Source organism: Acomys minous (assembly GCF_964271855.1).
Source record: "Acomys minous genome assembly, chromosome: 13".
In the NCBI taxonomy this organism is placed as follows: domain Eukaryota; kingdom Metazoa; phylum Chordata; class Mammalia; order Rodentia; family Muridae; genus Acomys; species Acomys minous.
The window spans coordinates 95,169,462-95,195,811 of NC_140495.1; the positions used below are offsets into that span (position 1 = coordinate 95,169,462).

Consider the following 26,350-nt stretch of genomic DNA (forward strand, 5'->3'; position numbering starts at 1 on the left):
GTTATATAGTCCTTTCCAGTACATGGATAGATACGGGGAGATAGATTGATAGATAGATAAGTAGGTAGATGGCATTTATCCATTCATCCCCGATGGACACTTCAGTTTTTTCAGCCTTCCAGGTCGTGTAAAGAATGCTGCCGTAACCTATTTCTTCCTGTCCTTGGTTTCCGTTCTTGTGGGTGTATATTCACAATCAGAACTGCTGGGTATCCCTGTGATATTTATTTATTTATTTATTTATTTATTTATTTATTTATTTATTTATTTCTGGAGGAACCACTGTGCTGTTCCCCTAGGCAGCGGCTGCCTCCTTGCTGCCCCTGGCAGGTGTATAAGGTTCCAGATTGGCCACAGCCCAGCCAGCATTCCTTAGGCTCTGGACCCTGGCTCAGCCAGCATTCCTTGGACTCTGTCCCCCGGCCCCAGATTTGTTTAGACTAGTGGTCTTTTCCTTCAGCTGTAGATGTTGGGTGGAGGGAGCCTTTGTGCGCTTGACTTAGGCTGGAAATGTTCAACGTGCTTTGTTGCTGCTTTGGGCCTCTTGTAGGTTTCAGGAGAAATGTCAAGTTTGAGTCACTTGCCATGTTTTTGTTTTTGTTTTTTTTTTTAGATCTGGTTGTTTGTAGATTTTACTTGGTTGAACATTTGAATGGTTGACCTCATAGATGCAATACCTAAGGAGATCTCAAGATGCATTCTCTCTCGTTCTCAGGGGCGTAAAGTACCACTTGCTAGCTCACACCACCCTGACCTTGGACAGTGCCGGGGACTGCTTCAAGACCCACAATCTGTCTGTTCACGGAGATGGTGAGTGTATGCCGCCATGTGTTAGTTATTGTGTGTATCAGGTCTATGCATGTGGCATGTCTCATTTTAGCATGTTCCCTTGGAAGGGATATTGGCTTTATAAATATATACACGAGTGACTCTTTTGGAGTTTTTGTTGTTGTTTGTTTGTTTGTTTGTTTTTCCAGTGTGTCTCCCCAGAGGAGAAAAATAACTTTTTTTTTTTTAACCATTCTCCACTCTGCTAGCTAGGCAGTCAGATGTGTCTGCTTTTAAAGTTAGTGATGAAGGCAGCCACCCCTTCTGTTGATAGAAAGCCGAGGATATGAAGGAAGTAGGGTTCCATTAATTTTAATCCCTCTCCTTTTGAATAATAGTGGTAATCTCATTCCCCCCTCCCTCCCCCGAAAGGAGTCTATGGGAAATCGCCAAAGAAGCTTAGATTGCAAGGAAGGTCTGCAAGCCCTTTGCCGGCTGTTCCTGGGATGTGGAGTGCAGAGAGTGGTGGGCTGGGAGCTCAGGTGTAGGACCCGAGTTACACACTCACTCACTTTCTAAGGGACAGTGCATGAAGGCATGTGAGCATCTGGCTGCTGCTGTAAAGCTGGGGGCAGGAGCAGCGGGGGTGGGGGGGGCTGGGGGGCGGGGACCGGCAGTGCTAATGAGACGGACGATTTCATGGTGACTCTTACGTTACAAGAACATGTACTAAGAATAGAGAGAAGGTGGGGGGGGCTGTAAAGCGTGTTTTAAGGATGAGTCTCTACACACCCACCCTCACCGATACCAGGTCCCCTGGGACCCTGGGTGTAGATGTCCCAGCTTGCCTGCCTGCCCTTCCCTGCTGGTCTTCTATGACTCGGCCATCTGTATGTCCCTTCCCTGAGCGCCATGGCTTGAGCTGTGTGTGGACTGTGAATGGAAGTGGTAAACTTTGTTTAGTGGCCTGTGTGTGCTCCTCCTCGGCGCTCTCTGCTGCACTTCTACACAGCGTTGTCTTCAAGCAGCTGCTGGCTCTCTGCTTTCCCGTTATCTTGAGTCAGTTCCAGAAAGTATATCGTAGGTCCACGTGCACGTGGTCTGAACATGGGCGGCTTTATAAACAGGACGTCTCCCTGAGTATCTTACGTCATACACCCGCTGGAGCACTGTTTGCCCTCCGTCTAGTCTATTTCTCTGACTGACTTCATCTTTGGTTTTTTTGTTGTTTGTTTGTTTTTTGGCTTTTTAGGTTTTTTTTTAGTTTTTTTAGTTTTTTGTTTTTTGCTTTTAAAATTTTTTTAAATTTTTATTTATTTATTTTTTATTTGGTGATGGGGTTCTAGACAGGGTTTCTCTAGCCTTGGCTGTCCTGGACTTGCTTTGTAGACCAGGCTGGCCTCGTACTTACAACCATCTGCCTGCCTCTGCTTCCCCAAGTGCTGGGATTACCTACATGCACCACCACACCCAGATTCTCATCTTTGTTTTAATTTTCAGTCCCAAAATAGGGTTGTCAGCCTCACCCACTAGCATGTTAGTTATGTGTTAGAAATAATGATGGATTTACATAGCCTGACAGGAGGTATGAGCAAATCTAGTTTTGCATTCCAGTTTTCGTGGTTGTTCTATTTTGCTTTGTATAATTTGAGCCTTTCTTATTTGGTGCACATACTTTTTTAAATTGTGTCTTTATTTTTACATATATATGTAAATCTTTTTTTTTTAACACATCATAAGCTTGCCTCTTCAAACAAGGGGTAATTACTTTTATCATTCGAATTTTCATCTGTTGGTAAAATTAGCTTTAAATCATAATCACCAAAATAAACAGTGAGAGAAAGTTTTTGCTTTTTCCCAGACAGTGTAAAAACTTTAGAACAATTCGACTCCATTTCTCTGATTGGTGTGTTCTTACTGTAGAATATAATTCCTCTTGTCTTTAAGTTTCACGGGGCATTTTGAGCTTGAACTGCTGGCCAGGTCTTACCCCATGTTCTAAGTGTTCATAAGGACAGCATGGCTTTTAGGTCTTCTTAAAACTATCCCTAGAGTTTCTTTTAGGAAGTTTTTTTTGTTTGTTTGTTTTATTTTTCTGGTGGGAGGGGGGCTGGAACTTTTGACTTCGCCTTTGAAAGGCATTGTTATGGGACAGAGTTGATATTTTGACTTTCTGTCTATCCTGTCCTCATTTGTCCCTTGAGTAGAAAGGAATGATTAAGTATTTTGACAAATGTGTCAAATCCTTGGGCACTAGCATTGAGAGTGGCCTTGAGACACGGGCGGAGTGGACTATGGCAGTGAGGCTCTCCCAGGATGTGCCAGGCCCATGATCAATGCCATACAATATATGTACATGACAGCCCTGCCCAAGGCAGGTGATGGTTTTTTTTAAGTGTAGAAGTTGATACTCAGGCCGAGTGGGTATCGTAGAGGCCCTCTTTCTTGTGACAAACATAGAGAAGTGTGACCGTCTCATTCATCAGTAGTATGGAGCTGTAAGAAAGCCTGGGCTAGAAGTGGCTGAGTACGTGGCAAGTGCCCCGTGGAGCTAGGGGGCTAGCATCACCTCTCAGGGATGCCGTAGGAAAGGGATTCTGCCACGTCTGCTCTCAAGAATGTGCATTCCAATCTCAAGGGTGCTGTCAGAGGGGACCCCACATCTAACATCGCCATTCAAGGATGCTGCAGGAAGCAAGACTTTCCCCTTCCTTACATGCAGCCTGAGCTCATTTTATGAGCTGCGCGTTATTAGATGCGCTGTGTTAGGTTCAAATACATTATTGATTGCACAAACTTTATGGACTTGTCTGAGAATCTAATCATTTATGATTCTGTGTCTTGTGGAGTTACATTCTAAGATAAAAAATAAGCAACTTACAGATATTTACAACATACGCCATTCATAAATTTGAGATGCCTACAGGAAAGAAGTGTATGCGTTACCCAGACACTGGGCTGTGGATGATTTTTATTTTGTTTACTGCTTGCTTTAGAAACTTCAACTCCCACTTACTGCCTTGTGTCTGTGCTGTGGAATCACTGTGTGTTTTGTGTGTATCCAACCAGGTCACCTTTTACTACGGCCTGAATAAAAACAGATCCCATTAGTCCCAGAAGGTGTGTTGTGTAGCAAGCTGATGCCTAGGGAAGCTGTTACAGCTCTTTAGTTTTCGTTTGTGCTCTTTATTGAGGCTGGTTTCCCCTCTTGACTGATAACTAAACTTGGGCTACTGTATATCTTAGTGTATGCTCAGTGTCCAGGTCAGTTTCTAATATCATCTTGACGGACCCAGGAAGAACCTCTTTGAAGAATTTCTTCCATCATATCGGTCTGTGGGCACATCTGTGGAGCATTTTCTTGATTGCTAATTGATATAGGAAGCCCTGGTCCACTGTAGGTGGAACCGTCCCTAGGTCCCTAGGCAGGTGGGTCTGCACTGTATAAGGAACCTAGCGGAGCAGACGCCAGAGAGCAAGCTGATAAGCAACATTCCTCCAGGTTCCTTCCTTGAGTTCCTGCCCCGGCTTCCCTTAAGGATGGACTGTTAACCGGATGTATAAACCGAAATGAGCCTTTTCTCTTCTGAGTTGCTTTTGGTCATGACGTTCATCACAGCAGCGGAGAGCAAAGTAGCACACGAAGTAGCTTCATTTTTACTAAAGCCAGTAGTTTTTTCATTGTCCCTAAGGCTTTAAGTAAATTTAATAACTGCAGCCAACTGCTAGCTATCAGGACGCAAGGAACATTCAAAGCATCTTTTCTGAGTGGGACAACCTGGGGTAAGGGCATGTCCTGTTTACATCCCGATGCCCGGAGTACATGCCCAGTGCTTTCCTTCCATGTGGGTAGGAGGGATATATGCTGTATGCCCACTGCCGCACTGCATCGGAGGAATGCCATCATGATAATCTTCAGCTTATAGAAAACATGCAGGTTCATTGTAAAGATCTTACACACACACACATACACACACACACACACACACACACACACACACACACACGGTACCAAGTTGCTTACAGCGTGCTTTGCAAACTCCAAGAGTCTTAACATGTATTAAGGAGCAAGCAAAGCCCTTTGTAATGTGCAGACTTCAGGTTCCATGCTTCTTGGCTGGCTCCAGAGATGGGCGCATTGCCTCCGCATCCATTCCCAAGTGTCCCTCTTGACTCTCACAGACTTGGCATTTTTTAGAGAAGATTTCCCGTTATTTGGGTGGGATGCCATCCTTTGAGTTTGCTGGATGTTGGCTGATTACGTAACTTGCATATGTATTCATGGCCCTGCTCACTGCCCGTTGGGGGTTAAAGGTGGTCTCTGCCAAGTTTCTGACAGTTAAGGTTGTCTTCGGATTCCCTCGTAATTAATACGTATTCTGTGGTTGGAGTGGGTGGCTCGGAGACGCGTAAGTAAGCATTTCCTCCTGGCCTTGCGGTCAGAGGAGCATCACCATGTGCCAGTGTCCTTGTTCACTCTGAAGTTGTATCTGTTGCAGATGTGCAGATGTGCCCGCAGGGAGCCAGTCAGAAGCTTCCTGTCACTTTAAGGCCCCTCTTGGAGCACTTTCTTGCCTCCTGGGATACCAAGATATTCCAGACATTGTGCACTTTCCCCTGCTGCATCCCTGCTGGGGAACCTCAACCCTTGCTCCCTTTCACTTAGTGCTCTCACCTCAGCTCTTGCTCCCTTTCACTTAGCGCTCTCACTGTGGCTCTTGCTCCTTTTACCTTGGTGCTCTCACCTTGGCTCTTGCTCCCTTTCACTTAGTGCTCTCACCTTGGCTCTTGCTCCCTCTCACTTGGCGCTCTCACACTGTTATGCCAACACTCCATGGTATCTTCACAGTGCTCTCAGGGGCTGGGCTGCCCACCCAACATGGTCACTCTTTTTTTTTTTCTTCTGCGTGGTTGTGACCCTTCACACCGGACCACCCTTCATGGCCTCACTCCAGTTGTGTGCACCCTTCTCACTCTGCTCTTTCTAGGCCAGACACCCCTTGTCTCTGCTCTGCCTTGGTGTGACCACACTTGGCCAGCTCACTTGAAGCTCTGTCCTCTTCTCCCTCCTCTTTTCCCCACTCTCCCTCCTCCTGTCCCTCCTCATCCTGCTTGATGCCATCACCCAGGGCAGTCCTCACAGTTTTTTTCCTACCCTCTCACACAGCCTCACACTATAGGCTGCTTCTCGTGACTCGTGTCTCAACGGGAGTAAAATAATGTTCCACTTGGAGGTTCACCTTGCTAATTATTATAATGAATGCTAGAGCAAGAAGTGAAATTTGGTGAACACAAATCACTTTATTAGACTACTTTGTATTAAACTTTGAACAATTCCCTCAAATAATTGCTTCTGAAGTCAAGAGACTAAAGGCCACTGCTCTCCCCGTTGACCACACTGTTGGCGTAGGCTCGCCCTGACCTCTCCACATGCTCATATATCCTTTAGTATGCTGTCAGTCCACAGGCAGGTGAGCCTTTATGTAAAATTCATTTTAAAATGTTATTGAAGAAAGCAAAAAAAAAAAATCATAAAAAGAAAATTCCTGGACACAACCTTAAACATATATTTATAATGTGCTTTTTTTCCGCCCTCCCTCTCTTCTTTAAACAGAGGAGTGCTCCTTCTGGCTTCCCTTGTATGGCAACGTGTGCTGCCGGTTGGTGGCCCAGCCAGCATGTATGGCTGAAGATGCATTTGCAGGATTCCTTACTGAGCAGGTAGGACACTTCGTATATCCTTCAGCCGTAGAGCGCCCACTGGACTCTTGGTACACAGGCATTTGCTTGCGTGGCCTTTCTGGAAGCTCTTTGTATATTGCTGGACGTGAGCTGTGGAAGGGTGGCTACAGGAGAGGGCCTGCTTGCGGCCCCGGCGACTGCGGGGGCTGCCTCTCCTGTTCCCTCTGGTTCGCCATCCCACAGGATCGTGGCAACAGCTCTTTCATGGAAACAGGCTCGGGCTGCCCAGCACCTTTCACATAAAGGCCCTTCTGGCAGACAGTGTTTGGCACCGTTTGGGCCTCTGGGCTTCCAGAGCTCCCTCTGTGCCACCTACTCCTGATTTATTTATAGCCATAGTTATTTATATTCAGTAAATAATTAATTGTGGGCTTCAATGAATCAATAGCTTTTTTTTCTAAAAGATTCCATTAAGAGGAAAGAAAATTTGCATTCTTACCAGGTAGTCAACATTTTCTAGCGTTCTGAAAGAAGTGAAGGGAAATTATTTTCACTGTGGAGAGAAGTTATTTTTATAATTTGCCCGAGTCCTTTGATGAATTGCTGTGGAATTCTAAGCACTAGATTTTAATAGACTAGCTTTCCCAAATCTGTGTTGATTTATGATTTTCTGTGTGTAAAATTGTGTGGTAATAATTACCTTCATTTTGCTTAATGCTTCTGAGAATTCCAGGCTTCTCTGCTCTTAGATTTGGGGCCCTCAGACTTAGTGTGCAGCAGATGAACAGCTAGTTCTGTCACATTTTAGAAGTTCTAGATCTTGACTGATGATGTAAATACCTATCTGGGTTTAGAGTTAAGGTTGTAGTGATTTAAATAGAGAGTTGCTTGACTAGTTGTTCTTCCTCCTTCTCCTTCTCCTCTTCCTCCTCCTCTTCTTCTTCTCCTCCATCTCCTCCTCTTGCCCTCCTCTTCCCACTTCTCCTCTTCCTCCTCTTCCAGCAAACCGAAAAAGCTCTGGTTGGCTGGAGAAGGCTATACTGTGCTCTGAGAGGGGGTAAACTCCGCTGTTTTTATGGCCCAGAAGAAGTTGAAGCGAAAGTGGACCCAACGCTGGTGGTTCCTGTTGACAAGGTGAGCAGCACATTGCCCTAGGGTGAGCGCTGAACCATTGAGCCATAGCCCCAGCCTCTTGGGATGCTGTAGTAACAAGGACATTGTGGTTCATGATGTTTGTGTTCAAGGATGCTCTTGACATCCTTGAAATCATAAAGAGGAGGAGGCGAAGTCTGTGGAGATGGGTCATTAACTGAATGTTCTCTTTCTTCGCATGGTAGAGGTTACTGATGGGGCGGACCACCATCCGTTCCCTAAGAACACATAATAATGGAAGCACATGTGAGCACACGGGTCTTAAAGCCCAGAGTATGACCCCACGTTGGTAAGATATTTGTGGGAGCTGGAGACTTGGCTCACTGGCCGTGATGGCTTTCTGCCCCTGTAGAGGACCCGAGTTTGGTTCCCAGCACCCACATCAGGCAGTTGACAAGCTATCCAACTCCGGGGGATCCAATACCCTCTTCTGGCCTCTGAGGGCATAAGCATACACATGACATACACACTCACAGAGCCAAACAAATAAAATTTAAATGTCTTTTGAAAATATTATTATTATTATTATTATTATTATTATTATTATTATTATTATTACTATTAACTTAAAGGATGTTGTAAATCATCTAGTTAATATTCAAATGACTTCATTAAAAAAGACCTTCTCCTTTCACCTGGGATGAACAGGCAGCTGTCCCAACGTCTGCCAGCACAGGAAAGGCATATGCCACACCTAGACCTCCCCACCCAGGAGTCTGCCCAGTGCACCAAAGCAGCATCACAGGCTGTTCACCTGAAACGCTGCAGGGAAGTGAGTGGGCGGGACAGACCGAGTTCCTTTCCTGACAGTCTTAATTTCACCTCTCTAGCCAAGTGTAGTGTTTATCACAACCCACCCACCTCTGACAATGCCCTCCCTATGATACTTTCAGTGATGTTTCTGGAGCCAAATCCTAACTGTTTTTAGCTTTCCCTCCCCCTCTCCTCCCCCCCCCTCCCCCCCCCCCCCACCTCTTCCCTGTGGAGAGGTCTAACTGCACTGTGTGGTTGAATGAGGACTGTCACGTGTTCTACTCTGAGGAGTGACATAAAGCCAAGTGGTTGTCACGTAATAGTCACATTTCCGAAAACACGGGAACCATTTATTTTTTCTGATCTGTCTGAACTTGAATTTAGTTCTGTCATCTTTTCCAGCAATTTTTGTCTATTCTGTTTTTAGAAATTGTTGCTTTTTTACCCAAAGGAAATTTTGTAGCAAGGCTTTTTAATCAAGTAGTTAAGTCTACTTAATTTAATGTTTTTATTTGCAAGTTCTTCATAATAAAGTTTTAATTAAAAAATGAAGTTTAAGGTTATTCTTTAAAAATATAAATAAGTAATACCGCAATATTAAAACATAACAAATTTATCTTGGTTTAGAAAATTGAGTTTATAGAATGTATAATTTTATTAATGAAAAATTCATATGCTTTCTCATTATTTGCTAGCTTCTTCCCCCCCCCCCCCCCCAATGTGACATTCTCTTTTGTCTCATACTCCTTTAAAAAATTTCAACCCAGGAGTCATGGCGCACATCTGTAATCTCGGCACTTAGGTGGCAGAGGCAGGCCGACCTCTGTGAGTTTGAGGCCAACCTGGTCTACAAAGGGAGCCCAGGACAGCCAAGGCCACATAGAGAAACTCTGTCTCGAAAAACAAAACACAAATCAAAAACTGAAACCAAACCAACAACAACAAAAATTCAAATGTACAAAAAGTGGAAACAGAATGCTAGCCACTTATACCGTTGACCAGAGAGAACTCCTCCCACCTGCCTTTGGATCTTCTGCTGTTGTTAATACACTTTTTCCTACTTACTGTTTTATTTTATGAGTCATTTGAAAATCAGTTGCAAACAGCATGTTTCTTCTAACTCCAAGGAAACTCCAAGTGTATAACTATAACATTGTCACTTGCAGGAAATTTGTTGCTGACACAGTATTACTGTATACAGAACAGATTGCCCCAGTGTCCCTAACACGTCTAATTTTCATTTATTCATTTCTTTGGTCCAAGACCCTTTTGCTTTGTTTGTTTAATCATGTCCTGTCCTGCCTTTGTTTTTCTTTGCCTGACATGTTTTTTTTTTTAAGTTCACGTCACATTTGAGGAGGAGCTGTATATGACAAATGGGTTTGTCACATTCAGATTGTGTATTTTTGACTAGAAATGGGCCGTGTGTGGTTATGTGCCTAAGATTATTTGCCCTCAATAGCTGGGTGGTAAAATTGGAACCCTGCCAAAATCTCCTTTCATTTTGTACCATAGAATTTGGAGGCATAAGCCAAGATAAAACGAAGTCTAAATAAATAGTAGATTTTTAGTGTGTGTGCATGTGTGTGTGAGTGTATGCGTATATGTGTGTGTATACATGTGTACATGCTTGTGAGCACGCGTAGGTGTGTACCCCTGTGCAGCCTATGCAAACACAATGGCTAGAAGGCATCCGATCCCTTGGTGCTGGAGTTCCGGGCGTTTACAGGACACCCAGCTATGGAGTGGGGCTGGGACCTTGTGATCATGATTGCTTAATAAGTACTCTCCTGATGCTGGGCCATCCCTCTGGCCCCCCAAAATGACATTTTTTAAACTCACTTGCTTTATTAGAGAAAAGCCATTATAATGGTCAGCTCACCTCACTTAGCTTTGTAGTAGGGCCGGCACTCCTCTTTCACAGGTGTATTATTTCTGTTTGACAAGTAAACAAGTGGACACTGCCATTGCCATTGGGCCAAACTTGCCAGACTAGTAAGGAATACTAGGTGACTCAGGCTTTTATGAGAAGATAGGAAGAGATGACATTTGACTTTGAAAGTGCTCTATCAGCCAAAGCTTTAGAGTGGGAAAGATGTTTGAGTCTTTGAGATCGGCAGTCTTTCAGTGTAAATATTAGACATCAGGCATTTCAGTATGTTCTGGCATGTTCTCTGGAGGCGCCTTCCTGTGCAGGCTTCCTCCTCCCTCTGCTGAGGCCTTTCCATTCACCTCAGAACTTCCCACTCCTAGTGTCGTTCATTGTAAGCAGGCATTCGGATCTGCCACACTGGCCCAGGCATATTGTCACTCCCCAAAACATAACAGTGATATAATTGTTTATTCAGTTTTTCTCAGTTCAGAAAGTGACTCAGATGTGCAGGAAAGGTGGAAGAAACAGCGATCAGCCGGCACCCAGCGCCGAGATCTGACGGAACTGGGGTGTTCACTCGACTCTTTACTGGTGTCGCTCCTTTGCTGATGTCGCTCAAGGCTGACACTCCTCCCTGAAGAACAGCCAACTTCTAAAACTTATGTCACGCCTGTGCAGTCGCACCAGCGTTTTAACACCTGAGAGATGTAACAGTGCAGCAATGTATAGCCCATCTTTAAATTTTTCTGCCATTGCCCACAATGGCCCCTTAGCTTGTGTTTTTAATGCAGGGCTGTATCTCAGTTAGCTTTCTTTCCCAAGCCAGCAGCGTCACTGCTGGCCCAGGGGCTGGCTTTGTGGTTCTTACAGACTATCTGTTTTCTCTGCTCCCCCCCTGCCCCTTCCACCTCATTCCTTAGCTTTAAAATACACACACACACACACACACAAAGATTTTCGTGATTGCATTTTCTCCTGATGTTCAAATAATAGTTTTGTTTACGGCTACTGTAAAAGTGATATGCGCAGCTAAGTTTGGTAGCCTCTACGGCACGCCCAGCACAGTTAGTTCTCTGCTTGTGTTGCAGGATCTGTTCTCTGACTGTAATTTTTGTCCCTCTAAATGACGCTTCCTGTAAGGCCAAGTCGGTTCATTAATTTTCATAGGGAGCCATCTGTGGAAATAGTCACATTAAGGGAAGAAAAGCCTAAAAGCTATTCCCCACCTACTTTCAGTCCAAATTTGAAAGGGTGATTTACTTCAAAGCAATTGCTTCAACTTCAAAAAACTTCCCTCTGAATGATGTTGAGCAAGACACTCAATGGCGGGTACTTAGCAGCAGCCCCCTGCATGTTGCGGAAGGCGCTTTTATTAGCTGAACCTTTATCCGTGGCTGGTAGGGTGGGAAAGAAGCAAGAGACCAGCAGTCTGTTTTGATTTAAATACTAGACATCAGATGTTTCAATAATGTATCTGTACTGAGCCAATCAATAACTCTACTTGGTGTGATAGGTTTTATTGAATTGCCTTGAAAATGCTTTTTAACTATTATATTTATCAAGAGCATTTAGAAAGCCCGGTCACCACCACAGATATCGCGCGGCATGTTTTCCCGTCCGTGCTAGTCATTTTAATATCTGAACCCTGTCAGCTACTCAGTTGTCCTTTATTAAATATAGCCACGGCAACTGTTTATTTGGCAGCCTTTTCCTTGAGGTGTTTACATCTGACGATATTGACAAAAATTGAAAGTAACTAATTCAAACTGATATTGGCCATGCCTGACGCTTGGCTCGATCGATAACTGTGCTCTCCACAGTTCAGACATCCCATCCTTGTCCCATAGGGGTGTACGCGCTCCGTCGCTGGACCTGTGTCAGCCCTGGTGTTGGTTTTAAGCAGTCGGTTTTGGGCTTGAGACCAGCACTTTTCAAACACCTCACTCGTCTTTATGACATACTATGACATAGGATGAAATGTTGTCTGTGTGGAAGGTAACTCGGAGCCAGAAAGAGGCTTTTTACAACATACTTCATTTTTAAATTTTCAGGATGATGGATATAGAACAAGGTAAGCGAGCCGCTCTGAACCATTCTCTTCTCCCGTACCATCCTAATGGCTTTATCTTTTTTTCCTTGTCTATCTCCCAGTGTGGGACAACAGAATATATTTTATATACATGTAGTCATACGTAATTAACATGTAGTAAGAAAAAAATGCAGGTAGTGATCCCATTTCCTGATTGAATAGATTTTGTAACCGTTTGGGTCAGATTCCAGATGGAGGGCCTTATTTGAAGCGGCTGAGGTTCTAAATGACCTTGGTTGCTGGCTCCCACCTCCCCGCCCTGGCAAACCCCAACATAGTTTTCTTGTTGGAGAAATCGTGTTGTTCCATCCTACACTGTTCCTGTAGTCCTCTGTTTGCATCTCTGAGTCTCTACAACTGTGTTTGCGTTGCTGTGTAGTGGGGCAGTATGTTTTGAAAAGTGTATGTTTGTGTACAGAGGTGGAAAATACGTCTGAGCCCGAGCTCCTAATGACACTCATCCCGAGGTGCTGCTTACGGTCTTCCATTGCCAACTGCAAGCTATCAGCATCTTAGCATCCTGTGTTTACTGCTAGGTTGTCTCTTAGGTACCTATGAGGGAGCAGCAGGATGCCCTGTATGTGTGTGTGCGTGCACGCGTGCGTGCATGTGCGTGAGTGTGACCAAAATAACGAACTTCCTTCGAAGGTGACCCTTGAAGTAGTTCGCAGTTAATATGCATTGTAGGATTCAAGGGCCAGTCACAATCTGACCTTGACCTTTGTTGTTTTTGGTTTGGCTTGATTTGGTTTTGGTTTTTCATCACAGGGTATCTCTGTGTAGCCTTGGCTTGCCCTGGACTCACTTTGTAGATGAGGCTGGCCTCGAACTCACAGAGTTCTGCCTACCTCCCTGCCTCTTGGAGTGCTGGGATTACCGCGCAGCCAGCACACCTGGCTTCCTTTGTTGCTCTTATTGATGCTTCGGTTGTTAACAGGAGCTAATGGAGGCCTTAAGGTGGTGTTCTTGACAGGACCCAAGCCATCTTTGGTTCTGGTGGGACCAGAGACTTCCCAGAAGCATCTTCTCGCATCCTGACCCTCCAGGCCTTTTCCCAGAGTGGTTTTTAGGAAAGGTGCTTAGAGACTGAGCTCTGGGTGCAGCAGCAGGCCTGCCTGATCCCAGTCTTCCTGGAAATGGAGAGGGTGAGACACATTTTAACTCAAGGTAATAGAAGCCAAAAGGAAACTTCTGCGCCCCCAGAGTCTCTGCTGCAGGGTTGAGCTCTCGTGGCCTTCCCGGGGAACTCCTCCGTTGTGCTCTGTGGCAGTTCCCAGTAACATTCTGGCAAACCCCGTCAAAGCAGAATCTCACCATAATCCCAGGACCATCACAAACCAGGAATAATGCGTCCTCGGAGAAGGAAAGGACCTCACATACTCACTGCTCTCAAACCAACCCGGCTCTTCCAAGGTTAGAAAAAAGTAAATCGGGAAGCTGGGTCCCATCACCTGCTTCTCTCTTGGAATGTCTGTGAGCGAAGCATCTGGGTTAGAGGCCGGACCTGGGCTCCGCACTGGTGACGCACAACCTCTTGTGTGGTACTTCCCCGGTCTTATTTTCTTATTCAAAACTGTGAGCCACTTCTGGGGCTAGGTACTAAATGGTACTTAATATGGAACAAATCCCAGGCTTGGGTAATTTATGGACTGTTTGCTTTTGTGTCCTGCTAGGAGAGAAATACGGTGCCTATCCTTGCTGACAGTTTTGGATTTAAGTCCTAAAATTTATCCTACTGTTTTCTCATGACCTCCTCTTTGGAGGAGGACAGGGCTGAGCCCAGCTTAGTGTCACCAGTTGCAACAAGCAGCTTGGTGGACTGCAATACCTGACAAGCCACACTTGTGCTGAGCACTCTTTCCTTGACATACGGTCTTTAATTTCAAATATTTCCCATTAGTTAGATGATCTGGATGATACAATACAGTTTAATCTAAACTCTGCCTTTTATCTCCACTTGTTAAAAGGCAAACAAACAATCCAAATTCTTTGACATACTCTAATACTCGAGAGGCAAAGGCAGGCAGATCTCTGAGTTCATAGCCAGCCAGGGTCTACACAGTGAGTCCAGGCTAGCCAGATCTACATAGTGAGCCCCTCTCTCAAAGAAAAGCCCTACCTTGGGATGTTTAAAATCTGTAGCAATGCTTATGACTACTGTAGTTAATGGAGGGTGTAGTGTTTATCTGTGTAGTGTTAGCTTGTATCTTCCTAGGATATAAATGTCTGTTTCATCATTCTCTGCTTGGTAGCATCATTAGAAACAATACTTTGTTGAAAGTGTAAACACTTACATACAAAGCATCCCATTTTCATTATTTAGAAGTTGAATCTATTTAATCCCATCTACAAGAGTAATCAAGAATTCATATTGAAATGAAACTGAGCAGAAGCAGTCAAAATCCCAGCAACAAGAATATTTCTTTAGCCCCCTGCCCCACTTGAATTCAACCTTCAGTTAGCCTGAGAGAAACATCCTGGAGATAGTTCTAGAGCTAAGTCATCCTTGGCTAATGATTATAAAACTTGGTTTTTAAAAAGATCGGATGATTGTTGCTGTTTGGTTGGTTGGTTGTTGGTTGATTGGTTGGTTGGTTGGTTGGTTGAATGACTGATTATTGTTGGTTGATTGGTTGGTATTGGTTGAGTGGGTGGTAGTTGATTGATGTTGGTTGAGTGGGTGGATGAGTATTTAGTGGTTGGCTGATGGTTGGTGGCGGTGGCTTTAAATGATGCCATTCAGTAGGCAGTGTTTTAACTTATTTTTTATGTTGTATAAATGATTATTAACCAAGATAATCAACACAGTTCATTGCCTAAAGACAGGAATGTACAAAGACTTTGTCACTATGAAATCATTGTGTCGGCCCCATGTCCCATTGCAGTCCAGAGACCATCCACACTCCCTGATTTCCCAGGGACCAGCAGTTAGACCCATCCCAAGATGGCGCCAGTCCTTGTATTTTGTAGTACTCTGAAGGTTCAAAGACACATGGCTGTCTTCTGCAGCAGGTGTGTTCCCTTGAAATTCTGGAAGAATTAAATCCTTCTAGAGGGAGACAGTTTGGCTTTCTGCAATATGTGCAGAATGTACCACCTGCAGCTACAGACCAGGACCGGGAGTGGGGAGAAAATAACAGCCCAGGCTTACATGTAGCTGAAATGACTGTCATGTGCATTTCAGGGAAGTATTGGGGTTGGAAGGAAGTATGAGGGAATCCTGGGAGCTGAACACCATCTGTATGTGTCTCACTTGGGTGCAAGTGAGACAGGCTAGAGTTGAGTTGTGCTCTTAAATATAAACTACAAACTGGATGTTGATGAGTGAAAATGGAAAAAAAAAATAGAAAGTATCTTTATGTCCGAGACAATAAAATATACCATTAAAATTAACTTTACCCACTTGTACTTTGTAAACATGTTTCTGAAAATTTCTAAATTGCCTCTGTGGCTCCCACCGTGTTTCTACTGAAGAGTGCTGCCCTCGGGTGATGGAAAATGAATCTTTTGTCCAAGACTTCATTCTTCCAATATTATGCAGTCTGAACCACTCATTGTTGCTGGCACTACTTGCCTGGATGGGACTGTATGGGAACTGGCCTCTGTCATCTCGCACCATGAATGTCATGGCGTTGTCCTGTCTGGTACCACTCAGGAAAGGGTTGAGATTGCCAGCCAGTACGAGACCGTGGTAGAGTGTTGTGCTCGGCCTCGAAGGAATAACGTGAACATTGAGACATCTGTAAATTGCATGGATCTTGAGCTGAGAGCATTATAAGTGGATGCCATGTCTGAAATGAGTGTTAATGAAAAAAGACCTGTTGTTGTTGTTGGGGTTTTTTGTTTGTTCGTTTTTTGTTTGTTTTTGTTTTTGTAAAAAACTGTTACATTTCTACTACTTTAACCGATAACCCTGTAATTTGTATGACCACTAGAATAAAGGAAAAACCTACTTGACTCATTCAATTTTATGACTGTTGGAAGGGTAGTTGATATACAATCCACAGTAAAGCCAAGGCATACTATACTTGCTTTACAGCAATTTTAAGTTGTATATAAAAGGCAGGAGATTTTAATGGAAGCTATGTTCCAAGAACATATAATTCAGAACATACCATATACACACATATTCCCAAAACCCTTTTTTAATGAGGAAAAAAAAACCAAACATGTTTCTTGAAGACATTCTAGATTTGAGTTGGAATACTGAAAATTCTTCACCTGACATATTTTAAATTTCAAACCATCAGCCGTAAGAGTGTATAGTTTGCATAAATGTGGTAGCTAAGCGCTAAACTATTTGATCGACTCAGGGCTATTCCCTTATAAACCACCGGCTTTATCCTAATTTTTAGGAGACCAGAATTCAAACCATGGAAAAGGATTCAAAGACAATACACCGGTTCTGTGTCATCAACACAGCTGCTGGGCGAGCGGTGACTCACATCTTTGCTGCTGACAGTCCGGGAGACTTCCAAGCATGGCTGGGCGCCTTCCGGCAGCATTTCTTTGATCTTAGTAAGTAGATATTTGCATTTTCTAGTACTGTACTCATGTGACTTGGGAGGCTGGACACAGCAGTGCAAATAGTAAGGTAAAGAATTTATAGCAGATATATATATTTTTTCTTTTTTTAATTTCCTGGAAGCCATGGCCGTACACCACAAACCTTTTCCAGATAGCCATCGTCTTGAGATTGTCATGGTGAGAGATGTCTCGTTTTCAGTAACCTTCTGCTAACAGCAGGTCTGTTATGACACCATCTTGTGCTCTATCCAGAGTTGAGTTTCAGTCTCACAAATGTCCTTTTCCATCTCAGCAGCACGGTTCAGCGCTGTATATGAAATACGTGAGAATCTCAGGTGTTATTCTCCATCCAGGGGAGCCTTGCTTACAGGTAGACTCTTGGCCTTAGTGATGAACCGAGCAGCCCGCGTGTTACCTGGGATAGTTTGAAAACAGGGCTGTTGGCGATGGCTGTTTCTGATCCAGCTAAGCCTCCTGCTAGAGTCAGCTAGTATCTAGTGTCTACAGAATGCTTACAGAAACATCTATAAGCAACGAAGTGATTTATGGACCACTGTGGAAAAAAAAAAAGAAAAGAAAAGAAACCGCTGTTACCCAGCAGTTCCCAGGCCTGCTCTGATGGGTACTTCAGCAAGTATCAAGGTGGATGCTGGGAAGGAGGCAGGGACAGGCAACGAGTGTGAAGATGGCTTGGCACTCCTTGGCCCTGCCCACATCCCATGATGTCCCCGCTTGGTAAGTTACTTGACTCTACACTCAAGGTGAGAAAAGTGAGACACGGAGAGGCCTGTGGTCTGCAGCATTGAACTAGGAGAGCCCTTCAAGGCATTTTCCTTCAGCACCCTCGGGAGGCCTGCGGCAAGCACCTAAGTTTCCTTCCTCTTGCAGCTGTCCTGAGTTTCTTTAGCTTACGTTGCTGCAGACGCTGTGTGCGTGAGGGACTTCAGTTCCAGCCTCTCTTCTGTTTTTGTTTGTTGTTGTTGTTGTTTTGTTTTTTTAAGCCACTGTGTCCTGGCTAGCCTCAAACTTGGGATCCTGCCTCAGCGTCCTGAGTGCTGATGTGGTGGGCACGCGGGGGTGGTGATGCTGATGAACTCCTGTAGCCCAGCCTGGCCCCGCACTTGAAATCCTCCCGCCTCTGGGATTACAAACATGTACTGCTAGGCCTGGCCAATTCCCTCCACTCTTCTGCAGATTGTAGTTAGAATTTTGACTACTTTCCTAGACTCTCAGCGAGTCTGACTTAGAAAAAGGCACTATTTTAAGAAACGGTTCTTGGCAGCCTATGTGTTCTACGGGCATTTAAAGCACTAATCCAGAACCCTTTAGTCTGGGTATCCATGGGGTTAGTGGGAGGGCCCACTTTCTAGGTAACGTGTCACTTTGATGTTAATAAACACCTTTTTTTTTAAACCAAATTGTGCCAACATGTCATTTCTAAAGAGTAAATTCTTTTACATTTTATATTTTGTATGCCAGTGAAACAAAGATGGAAATGTTTATACTATCCAAAATAATGAATTCTCTAATTCTCTTAAATTTTTTGTCTTTTAAAAAAATTAACATTAGGGCTGGAGAGATGTCTCAGAGGTGAAGAGCACTGTCTGCTCTTCCAAAGGTCCTGAGTTCAATTCCCAGCAGCCTCGTGGTGGCTCACAACCACCTATACCCTCCAATGCCCTCCTCTGGTGTGCAGGTGTATATGCAGATAGAACATTCATATAAATAAATAAATAATTTTAAAATTAGCATTAATCTGTTTGTGCCTCTCTATGTCTGCGGGTGTGTCTGTCCATCTGTCTATCTGTGTCTGTGTGTCTGTCGATGCGTTTGTGTCTGTGTGTGTAGGTCTGTGTTTGTTACAGGGCATATGTGCAGATCAGAGCACAGCTTCCCCCATGTGGATTGCTGGGGACCGAACTCAGGTCCTCAGGCCCAGTGTTGAGTTCTTTGTCCTATTGAGCCGTCTTGCTGGCCTCATTATTCTAATTTTCTTAGTGACAAGCCTGCCTTCCTCATCTTGGTATGGTGTATAGGACAAAGTAGAGGAAGATATCAAGAATGGAATAACATGAACAATGTAATATTTGGGCCAAATTTCAGTGCTTCAGACCAGTGGAAGAATGGAAAAGCAAGGGAGTGAACTAATAAGGATTCGTTAGGAAGCATGGGTAGTCGTGGGCGTGCTTTGCCCGAACAGATACGTACAGAGGTTAGGGGCAAGGGGGCCTGCTGTTTTAGTATTTGAGAGCTTATAGAAGAGGCATAGCCCTCGTTTGTATTGTATTGTAGCTAGGAGTGGTAGGCCAGAGAGAGAACGTGGATCATTATAGGTTTAATTTTTCAAGTATTTACTATAAATACTGAGTTACATAAACAGGTTAGCATGATAGATCATTGTAATGTGGAACACAAACAGTGTGGTGGAGGCAGTGAGATGGCAGCAGGGAGCGACACTCACCAGCAAGCCTGTAAACCTCGGTTCCGTTCTGAGGATCCTTGTGGAGGAAGGAGTGAAGCAACTTCTGCGGGCTCCCCCCCATCCCCCATACCCCCACCGCCCCACCTCCCTAACCCTCCCCCACAGTAGCCCCACAGCACACATGTGTGTGTTATTAGGTAACATAGCATTGTGGGAAGCATCTTCAAAATAGAGCAGGTTGTGTGAACACAGTATAGTTTACTTGATGTTTACCTCGTGTTAATAGACTTAGTCACAGTAGAATTCTTCAGTTACAAAATCACCTGACATCAGGAACATGTGGCCAGCACGGGGTTACGCCCCTGATTTCAGCATGGCTAGCATTCTGTTTCTCATGCAGCCATGAACCAGTTTGTCTTAAGAACCACCCGATGCCCCCCCCCCACACACACAGAAATCATCACTTCACAGCATGGTACATCCAAGAATGTGGACGAGAAGTGCTGGCACATTTTAAATGAGTCATTATTTTTCACTAAATACCATGCCCCTCCTCCCTCCCCGTAACAAAGCAGGAAAAAAAATTGGCTTTTACATATTTATCTATAAAAGAAAAGGGGGAGTGGGTAAGATGATGTCAGCTCCCGTTTCTGGATGCAGACCCTAGGGAGGGACCTTGGCATCTGTGTCCTGGGGGTTTATTTCCTGTTGGTTTGCTGCGTGATAATCAGCATCATAATAAAATATCTTGAAAGGCTTTTTGATGTGTCTTAACCAGTTACGGTAATGGATTCAAAATATAGGCGTTTATCACTATGTGCTGTGACAACAAAATGAATGTGTAATTAAGTAAAGCATAAAGCCTCTTTAAATTTTTAACCATGGAAAGCCACCACATTGGACGGATTGAATATACACATGGAGACTATTCAAAAAAGAAAAAAGAAAAAGGAAAAGAAATAAATCAACCTTTAGGGTATCTGGTGGGACGTCCCTACCTTTCCAGTGATGTGAGATACGGGGCCATGTGCCCCGTGTGACCTCTGTGATGTCGCTGGAAAGATGAGTGGTATGCAGGAATACAACTCAGCAAATAACAGTCTTTTTTTTTTTTTATTCACAGAGAAGTTAAGTCTAAAAACCTTAAGGCTTCAATAGTGAAACAATGAAAAGCAACCTTGATGCCCACGCTTGGCCATTTTACCTTAGTAGTAGAGCTATTAAATAATTCTCATTTGTTATTTTAAAATTCCAAATTCAAGATAATATCGGAGGACTTGAATTCTGTGTTCCTTCTCCTAGACAACTGGGTTTCAGTGGGGTTTTGCCTTTCAGATGTCTTGAATATGGGGTGTTTTTATCTATAGATAGATAGAGAAGCTGTGCGCACGTGCATCATGATTATGAAGTTTAATGCAATTGTTGATGGTTTTGTGTGATGTGGTACTAGCTGATGGCCTATAAATCCCAGCATCTACCCAGAACTTTTTTTTTTTATTTTATTTATGCGGAATCAGCTTTGGAAACTGGACTGTACCAGGTTTTTATGCAAGCTTCCTGGTAGCTAGGCTTTATTGATAAAATGTTATTTTCCAACCCCCCCCACACACACACGTGCTGATATTGGTGGAAAATGAAATACATAGCTTCACATTTATATTTCAAACTAGCCTGCTTCTCTCTTTCTCTCTTAGGCCAATGGAAGCATTGTTGTGAAGAACTTATGAAAATTGAGATTATGTCACCACGGAAACCACCTTTGTTCTTGGCAAAGGAGGCGACCTCCGTGTACCACGATATGAGTAAGTAGGCTTGCCTGTCTTAAGCTGCAGGGTGACAAGAGCTACATTGTCCACATTCCTCCCCAGCCGCTTATTCTATTGACATTAAAATGCTAAAAAATTTCAAGGCACAGTCAAATTGAATTTAAAAAAAAAAAAGGACTATGATTATAGACTGAGGGACTCATGTTTAATAGATGAATTAATACAAAATTAATGAATGCGTATTTTTCTTAGTTCGAACACTCACGATCAAACGGAAAACTCCAGGCTTAGAAGAATAAAGTACTTAGCCGATGAGAGTAGAAAATATAAACGTGCAGATTCTGAGATGTCACCCTGTTTGGTCATTGTTTTCTCTAATAGAGGCTTTTTGTTTGTTTATTTAGTATTACCACTAGGAAAATAGTGGTAACATTCATCTCTGGTCAAAAAGTACTAGTTAGGTCGAGTTCTTCAGAAATTTATCTTTCTTAACGTTTCTACTTCACTGCCCCGCACTTTGAAAGGTGTCTGATCCTGTGGGTGCACGCTCAAATGGAGTCATGCAGGATCCCCTCTGCACAGTAGTGTCTGTCTGTTCCGCTAATGTGCTCACAAGGGTGTGTGTGTAAATGTATACATTCACAGTCTTAGAGTCCAAGAGATGCGCTTAAAATATCGCGGATTCAATCAGTAGACCACGTTTCTCAGTTTTCCCAAGGGAAATTTTACCCTGCATCCTTATCACCAAAATCGTGTGAGGGCTTCGGGCTTCTGTCCTGGAGCATTGATTTTGAAGGCTTTTGTCTCTGTTTTTGCTTTGTCTTTTACCGTTAGCAGAGACTTACGGGCCTGAAGGGAAAATTGCTGACTCACTACCTTCGTCCCTGTAGTGCAGCAAGCTGCCTAGTGGGTAAAATAAGGGTTTAAGTCTACAAAAAGTTACTGTGTAATAAATACTTAAGCTAAAGCACTCAAGAACACTCATGGGTCTGTCCATGTATGTGTTTTCCATGTACTATGTATGTTGTGTGTATGATGTCTAATGTATGTCTGTAGTATGGTATATGATAGCCTTGCTTGGGAACCCTCTGGATAGGTTAAATTTTTTTCAAATAAGTGTTTTTATTACCTATCCTACTCCCAAGTTTTTGATTGGCATTATAGGTACATATTGATTTAGAAAATAATAATATATCATATTGGATATATATATTGGATTTTCCCCCATGAAGTTTCTCCTTAAAATTATTACAGGCATCGATTCACCTGTTAAACTTGAAAGCTTAACGGACATAATACAAAAAAGAATTGGAGAGACAAACGGACAGTTCCTTCTTGGTCAGGATGAAGGACCCACCCCTCCCCCGTGGGCCGCAGTCTTCGATGGCAACCATGAAATGGTGATCCAGAAGAAAGTGTTGTCCCCCGCAGACAAACCGGCCCCTGAAGGGAGAAGGAAAAAGAGGCGAGCTCCACTGCCTCCTACTGACCAGCCTGCCTTCTGTGTAAAGGCACAGAGTGGCACAGATGAGACCGAGGGCAGCGGGGCGCAGGCGGGCGTCACTGGAGCCTCGCCTTCAGACCCCAGACTGTCGGCAGCCGCGCATCACCTGCAGAAACCGGTGGCTGCCCCTCGCAAACTTCCCCCTGCCAGGAAAAACAGCTCAGCTGATGGTGAGCACCCGGACACGAAAACCAGTTTTGACAGGAAGCCAGTGCCAGCTCCAAGGCAGAAATCCATCCGAGACCTTCTGGACCCTCGGTCATGGCTCCAGGCACAAGTGTAGGCAGCCTGGACTGTGTGACTCAAGCTGCGAGGCTCAGGTCACGGGCCTTATACGTGTAGTGTTATATAATTGTATAGATGAAGACCGTAGCAATTTCCATAAACCATTAATAAGCTATTAGGTACAGAAAAGCACCTTTAAATAGAAAATGGGATTTCTCTTTTACTTCTCATTTCCGGAATATAAATGATTTTCTCCCACAGAGCAAAAGAGGCGTTTCTAGACAGTATCCTAATTGTTAGAAGGGTTAATTTATTCTTTAGTTAGTAGCACCCAGTGAATAAGCAATAGGGGGAAGAACACATTGATGTTTCTTTTGGAGAGGAGAGTCTAGTAATGTAGAATATGTTAAATACAAGCCATAGTCTCATTGTGAGGATTTTAATACTTAATGGAATGCTTCAGAGATCTTATTCAAACCACAAATTACAGAATCCACCCAAGAAAAATTTCCCCTTCAGCTTTCTGGAATTCTCATCTAATGGTGTGCCAGCACCCCCCCCCCCCCCGCCTTCTATTGTTTAACTCAATGGCTTACAGGGTTGACCTTTTAAATTCCTGGGATAAATTTTAGAATATTAAATTCTTTGTCTTTAAAGGGAATTTGTAATCTGCTATTCAAAGCCATTTCCATGATGAGCCCTGAAATCCTGTTGACTTTGCCTGCTCATCAGCGAGACGCACGCTTATTAGTGAGAGAAATGGAATTGTTCCCCGCTTCCCCCCCCCTCGCCCCCACCATCGCTCAGCTTGCTGTATGACGTTAATCTCCATTGTGCCCTTTGGAACTCGGGGAGGCAAGTAGCTGATTAATGCCTTAAAATTTATGTAATACTTATTTTAAAAAGCAGATGGCAGATTCAGAAATTATCAGGAAAGTTGACAGAAGTAATTTTCAGAATTAGTCCTTTTTCTCAAAAATTTTAATTAGAGTTCCTCTTTTGAGTCAGGGTTGATGTCTGTTGCTGATATTACCCATCAAAAGTCATGTTCATTCACTAATCACATTGGCACCACTGATCTCCATAGCAACTAATCATAGTGACCCAAACAGGATTATGCACTGAATGGGGGATAAACAGCAAGAGGATGAGCATCTTAAGTGGACAAAAGGGAAAATCCACTTTCTATAATAAGCCTCTTTGTAAACAACACACACAGTGGAACGGTTTTTAAATGTCATCAGAGTTTCCATGTCAAACTTCCCAGAAGGTGTCAACACTGGTCCCTGAAACTCCAGAACCGCCCAAGCCCTAACCATCACCAGAAGCCATCAGGCTGTAGGAAGGAAACTGCAGAGAGGTCGTCTCTGCTGATCTGCATAGGGAACTGCATCGGTGTAAGATGAGAGCCTGACCGACGCAGGCGGTGACCGGGACCTCTCATTGTTTTTAGGTAGCAGAGAGAGGTATTTTGTTTGTCTGTTTTGTCTTGTCTTATGGTTCATTTCTGAACCTGTGACTGCCAGGTAACGAGTGTACTGTTGCTTGCCCAGGACTCCCAGTAAGAGTGGAGACCGGGAGCAGTGACGCCAGAGCAGACACAGCCCTCCATGAAGGTAGAAGGTTGTGTAGAGAGAGACTCCTCCCCACTACCCCCATGGGAAACCTCAAGACTAGATGGGCGTGGCTTGGTTTTTGTTCGACTGAAAAGGTCTTTCCTTCACAGCTTAAAAATATCTGAAGATACTGACTTAAAAACTGCCGAAGGATTTTTTTTTTCAGAAGTAGTTTCACGTTTACTGACCCAGAACCGTGATGGAGGGGACGTGCCACGTGATAGGAAAGGTGCCACAGCTATGTGTCAGCTGGTCCTCACGTCCTTCCGGTTCACTTATTTTGCTATCACGTCTTGATAAAAATCATAATCGGAGAAACTTAATGTTAAAAAGAAATGGTTATTTTTATACTATGGTACTTTTGATGATGGGGAGCTACTGTCTTGGGCAATTGCATCTACATCTCAAGGTCTGAGATGTAAATTAAAACAGCATTTGCAGTGGTACCATTTTTTTTTTTAATCTCGGAAACGGTAATTTCCTTATTTTGACATCTTTCGAAGAGAAAGAACACTTTTTTAATGTAAATACACACTCCTCAAGCTAGAGTCTATCAAAATTACGAAGCGCAGCAACGCCTGCTGACTCTAGGAACTCTTAGCTGTCTGCACCCTCCTTGCACACAGAACTCCTTCCAAACAGATACGACTACACGTGGACACACTACGCGTCCCTTGTCGATGCTCGTCTCCGCCCTTCGGGTTAAAACCTCTCACTCTCGGTACCATTCATTAAAAATGTACAGGAAGCTGGGCGGTGGTGGCGCACACCTTTAATCCCAGCACTCGGGAGGCAGAAGCAGGTGGATCGCTGTGAGTTCGAGGCCAGCCTGGTCTACAAAGGGAGTCCAGGACAGCCAAGGCTACACAGAGAAACCCTGTCTCGAAAAACCAAAAAAAAAAAAAAAAAGTATAGGAGCTGCCTTGGCTTAAAGACAGCCAGTGCAAGGGAGGTAGGTGACACTCTCAAGTCTTTCTTGTGGGTACCTCAGTCACCTACTGTGAACTTAATTAATTCAGCCCAAATTGAAATAGGGGCAGTTGGTGTAGTTTATGTTAAACGCCACTCAAATGCAATCACCTGTGCGACACAGCAGGGGCACCCATGTTAGAGGTGCAGCAGGCGGGGAGGCTTCTGTAGTGAAGTGCATCCCCCCCCTCACCCCCCAGGCCAGAGAGCTTACCTGGAACATTAGTATGTTCAAGAGCGGGTTAGCTGCGGTGAGTGACCATTTGCATCCAGCAGTTAGCTGTCTTCGCTGTTACGTTCCAAAGTGCTTCTAGCCGGGTGATGGAGGCGCACACCTTTAATCCTAGGACTCAGAGGCAGAGGCAGGTAGATCTCTACGTTCAAGGCTAGTCTGGTCTACAGAGTGAGTGAGTTCCAGGACAACCAAGGCCACACCGAGAAACCATGTCTTGAAGAGTCAATTTTTAAAAAAGCATTTCTGTTTTTATATTGGGGGGGGGGAGAGAGAGAGAGAATATGGATGCCCGTGGGGTCTAGAAGAAGTCCTTGGACTACCTTGAACTGGATCACGTGATCATCTTCCTGTGGGTGCCAAAGAACCAAACCCGAGTCCTCTGCAGGAGCAGCGAGCGCTCTTGGCCACTGAGCCATCTATTCGGCCCAAAATATGTTAACCTACTTTATTGCTAATAATAGTTCCATGAAAATTGTTGTCCTGGATTGTGTATTTTCCTACCTAACCTGGAAAGGTGTGGGGGGGGGGGAAGACACCACTTTTACATTTTTTAAGGCATTTTTGTTTGTGTTTCTTTGTAAATATTTTACTTCCTCGTTAGTTTGTTTATAAGGTGCATGTGCCGCAGCCCACATGTGGAGCGAGTTGACAACCCATGGGAATCAATTCTCTCCTTCACATAGTGGGTCCTTTGACTTGCACTGAGGTCCTTGAGTTTACTGGCGAGCACCCTCATCCACTGAGCCATCAAGCCAGCCCCACCTCCTTT

At 44.1% G+C, this 26,350-nt stretch overlaps 1 protein-coding gene across 5 annotated transcripts in view; it reads left to right on the forward strand.

The window, feature by feature from the left end:
* RTKN2 (rhotekin 2) overlaps positions 1–26,350 on the forward strand; it is a 153,164-nt gene that overhangs the window by 76,138 nt on the left and 50,676 nt on the right. For 3 of the 5 annotated variants that reach the window (XM_084753341.1, XM_084753338.1, XM_084753340.1), the window contains exons 7-12: positions 716–810; positions 6,383–6,489; positions 7,453–7,584; positions 16,673–16,835; positions 20,961–21,068; positions 22,287–24,564. In XM_084753341.1, coding sequence (XP_084609467.1) covers positions 716–810; positions 6,383–6,489; positions 7,453–7,584; positions 16,673–16,835; positions 20,961–21,068; positions 22,287–22,819 — 1,138 coding nt within the window. In that variant the 3' untranslated portion in view covers positions 22,820–24,564. Of the gene's footprint in view, positions 1–715; positions 811–6,382; positions 6,490–7,452; positions 7,585–16,672; positions 16,836–20,960; positions 21,069–22,286; positions 24,565–26,350 lie in introns of those variants that run through there. The other 2 variants (XM_084753339.1, XM_084753342.1) reach the window with 2 other exon arrangements.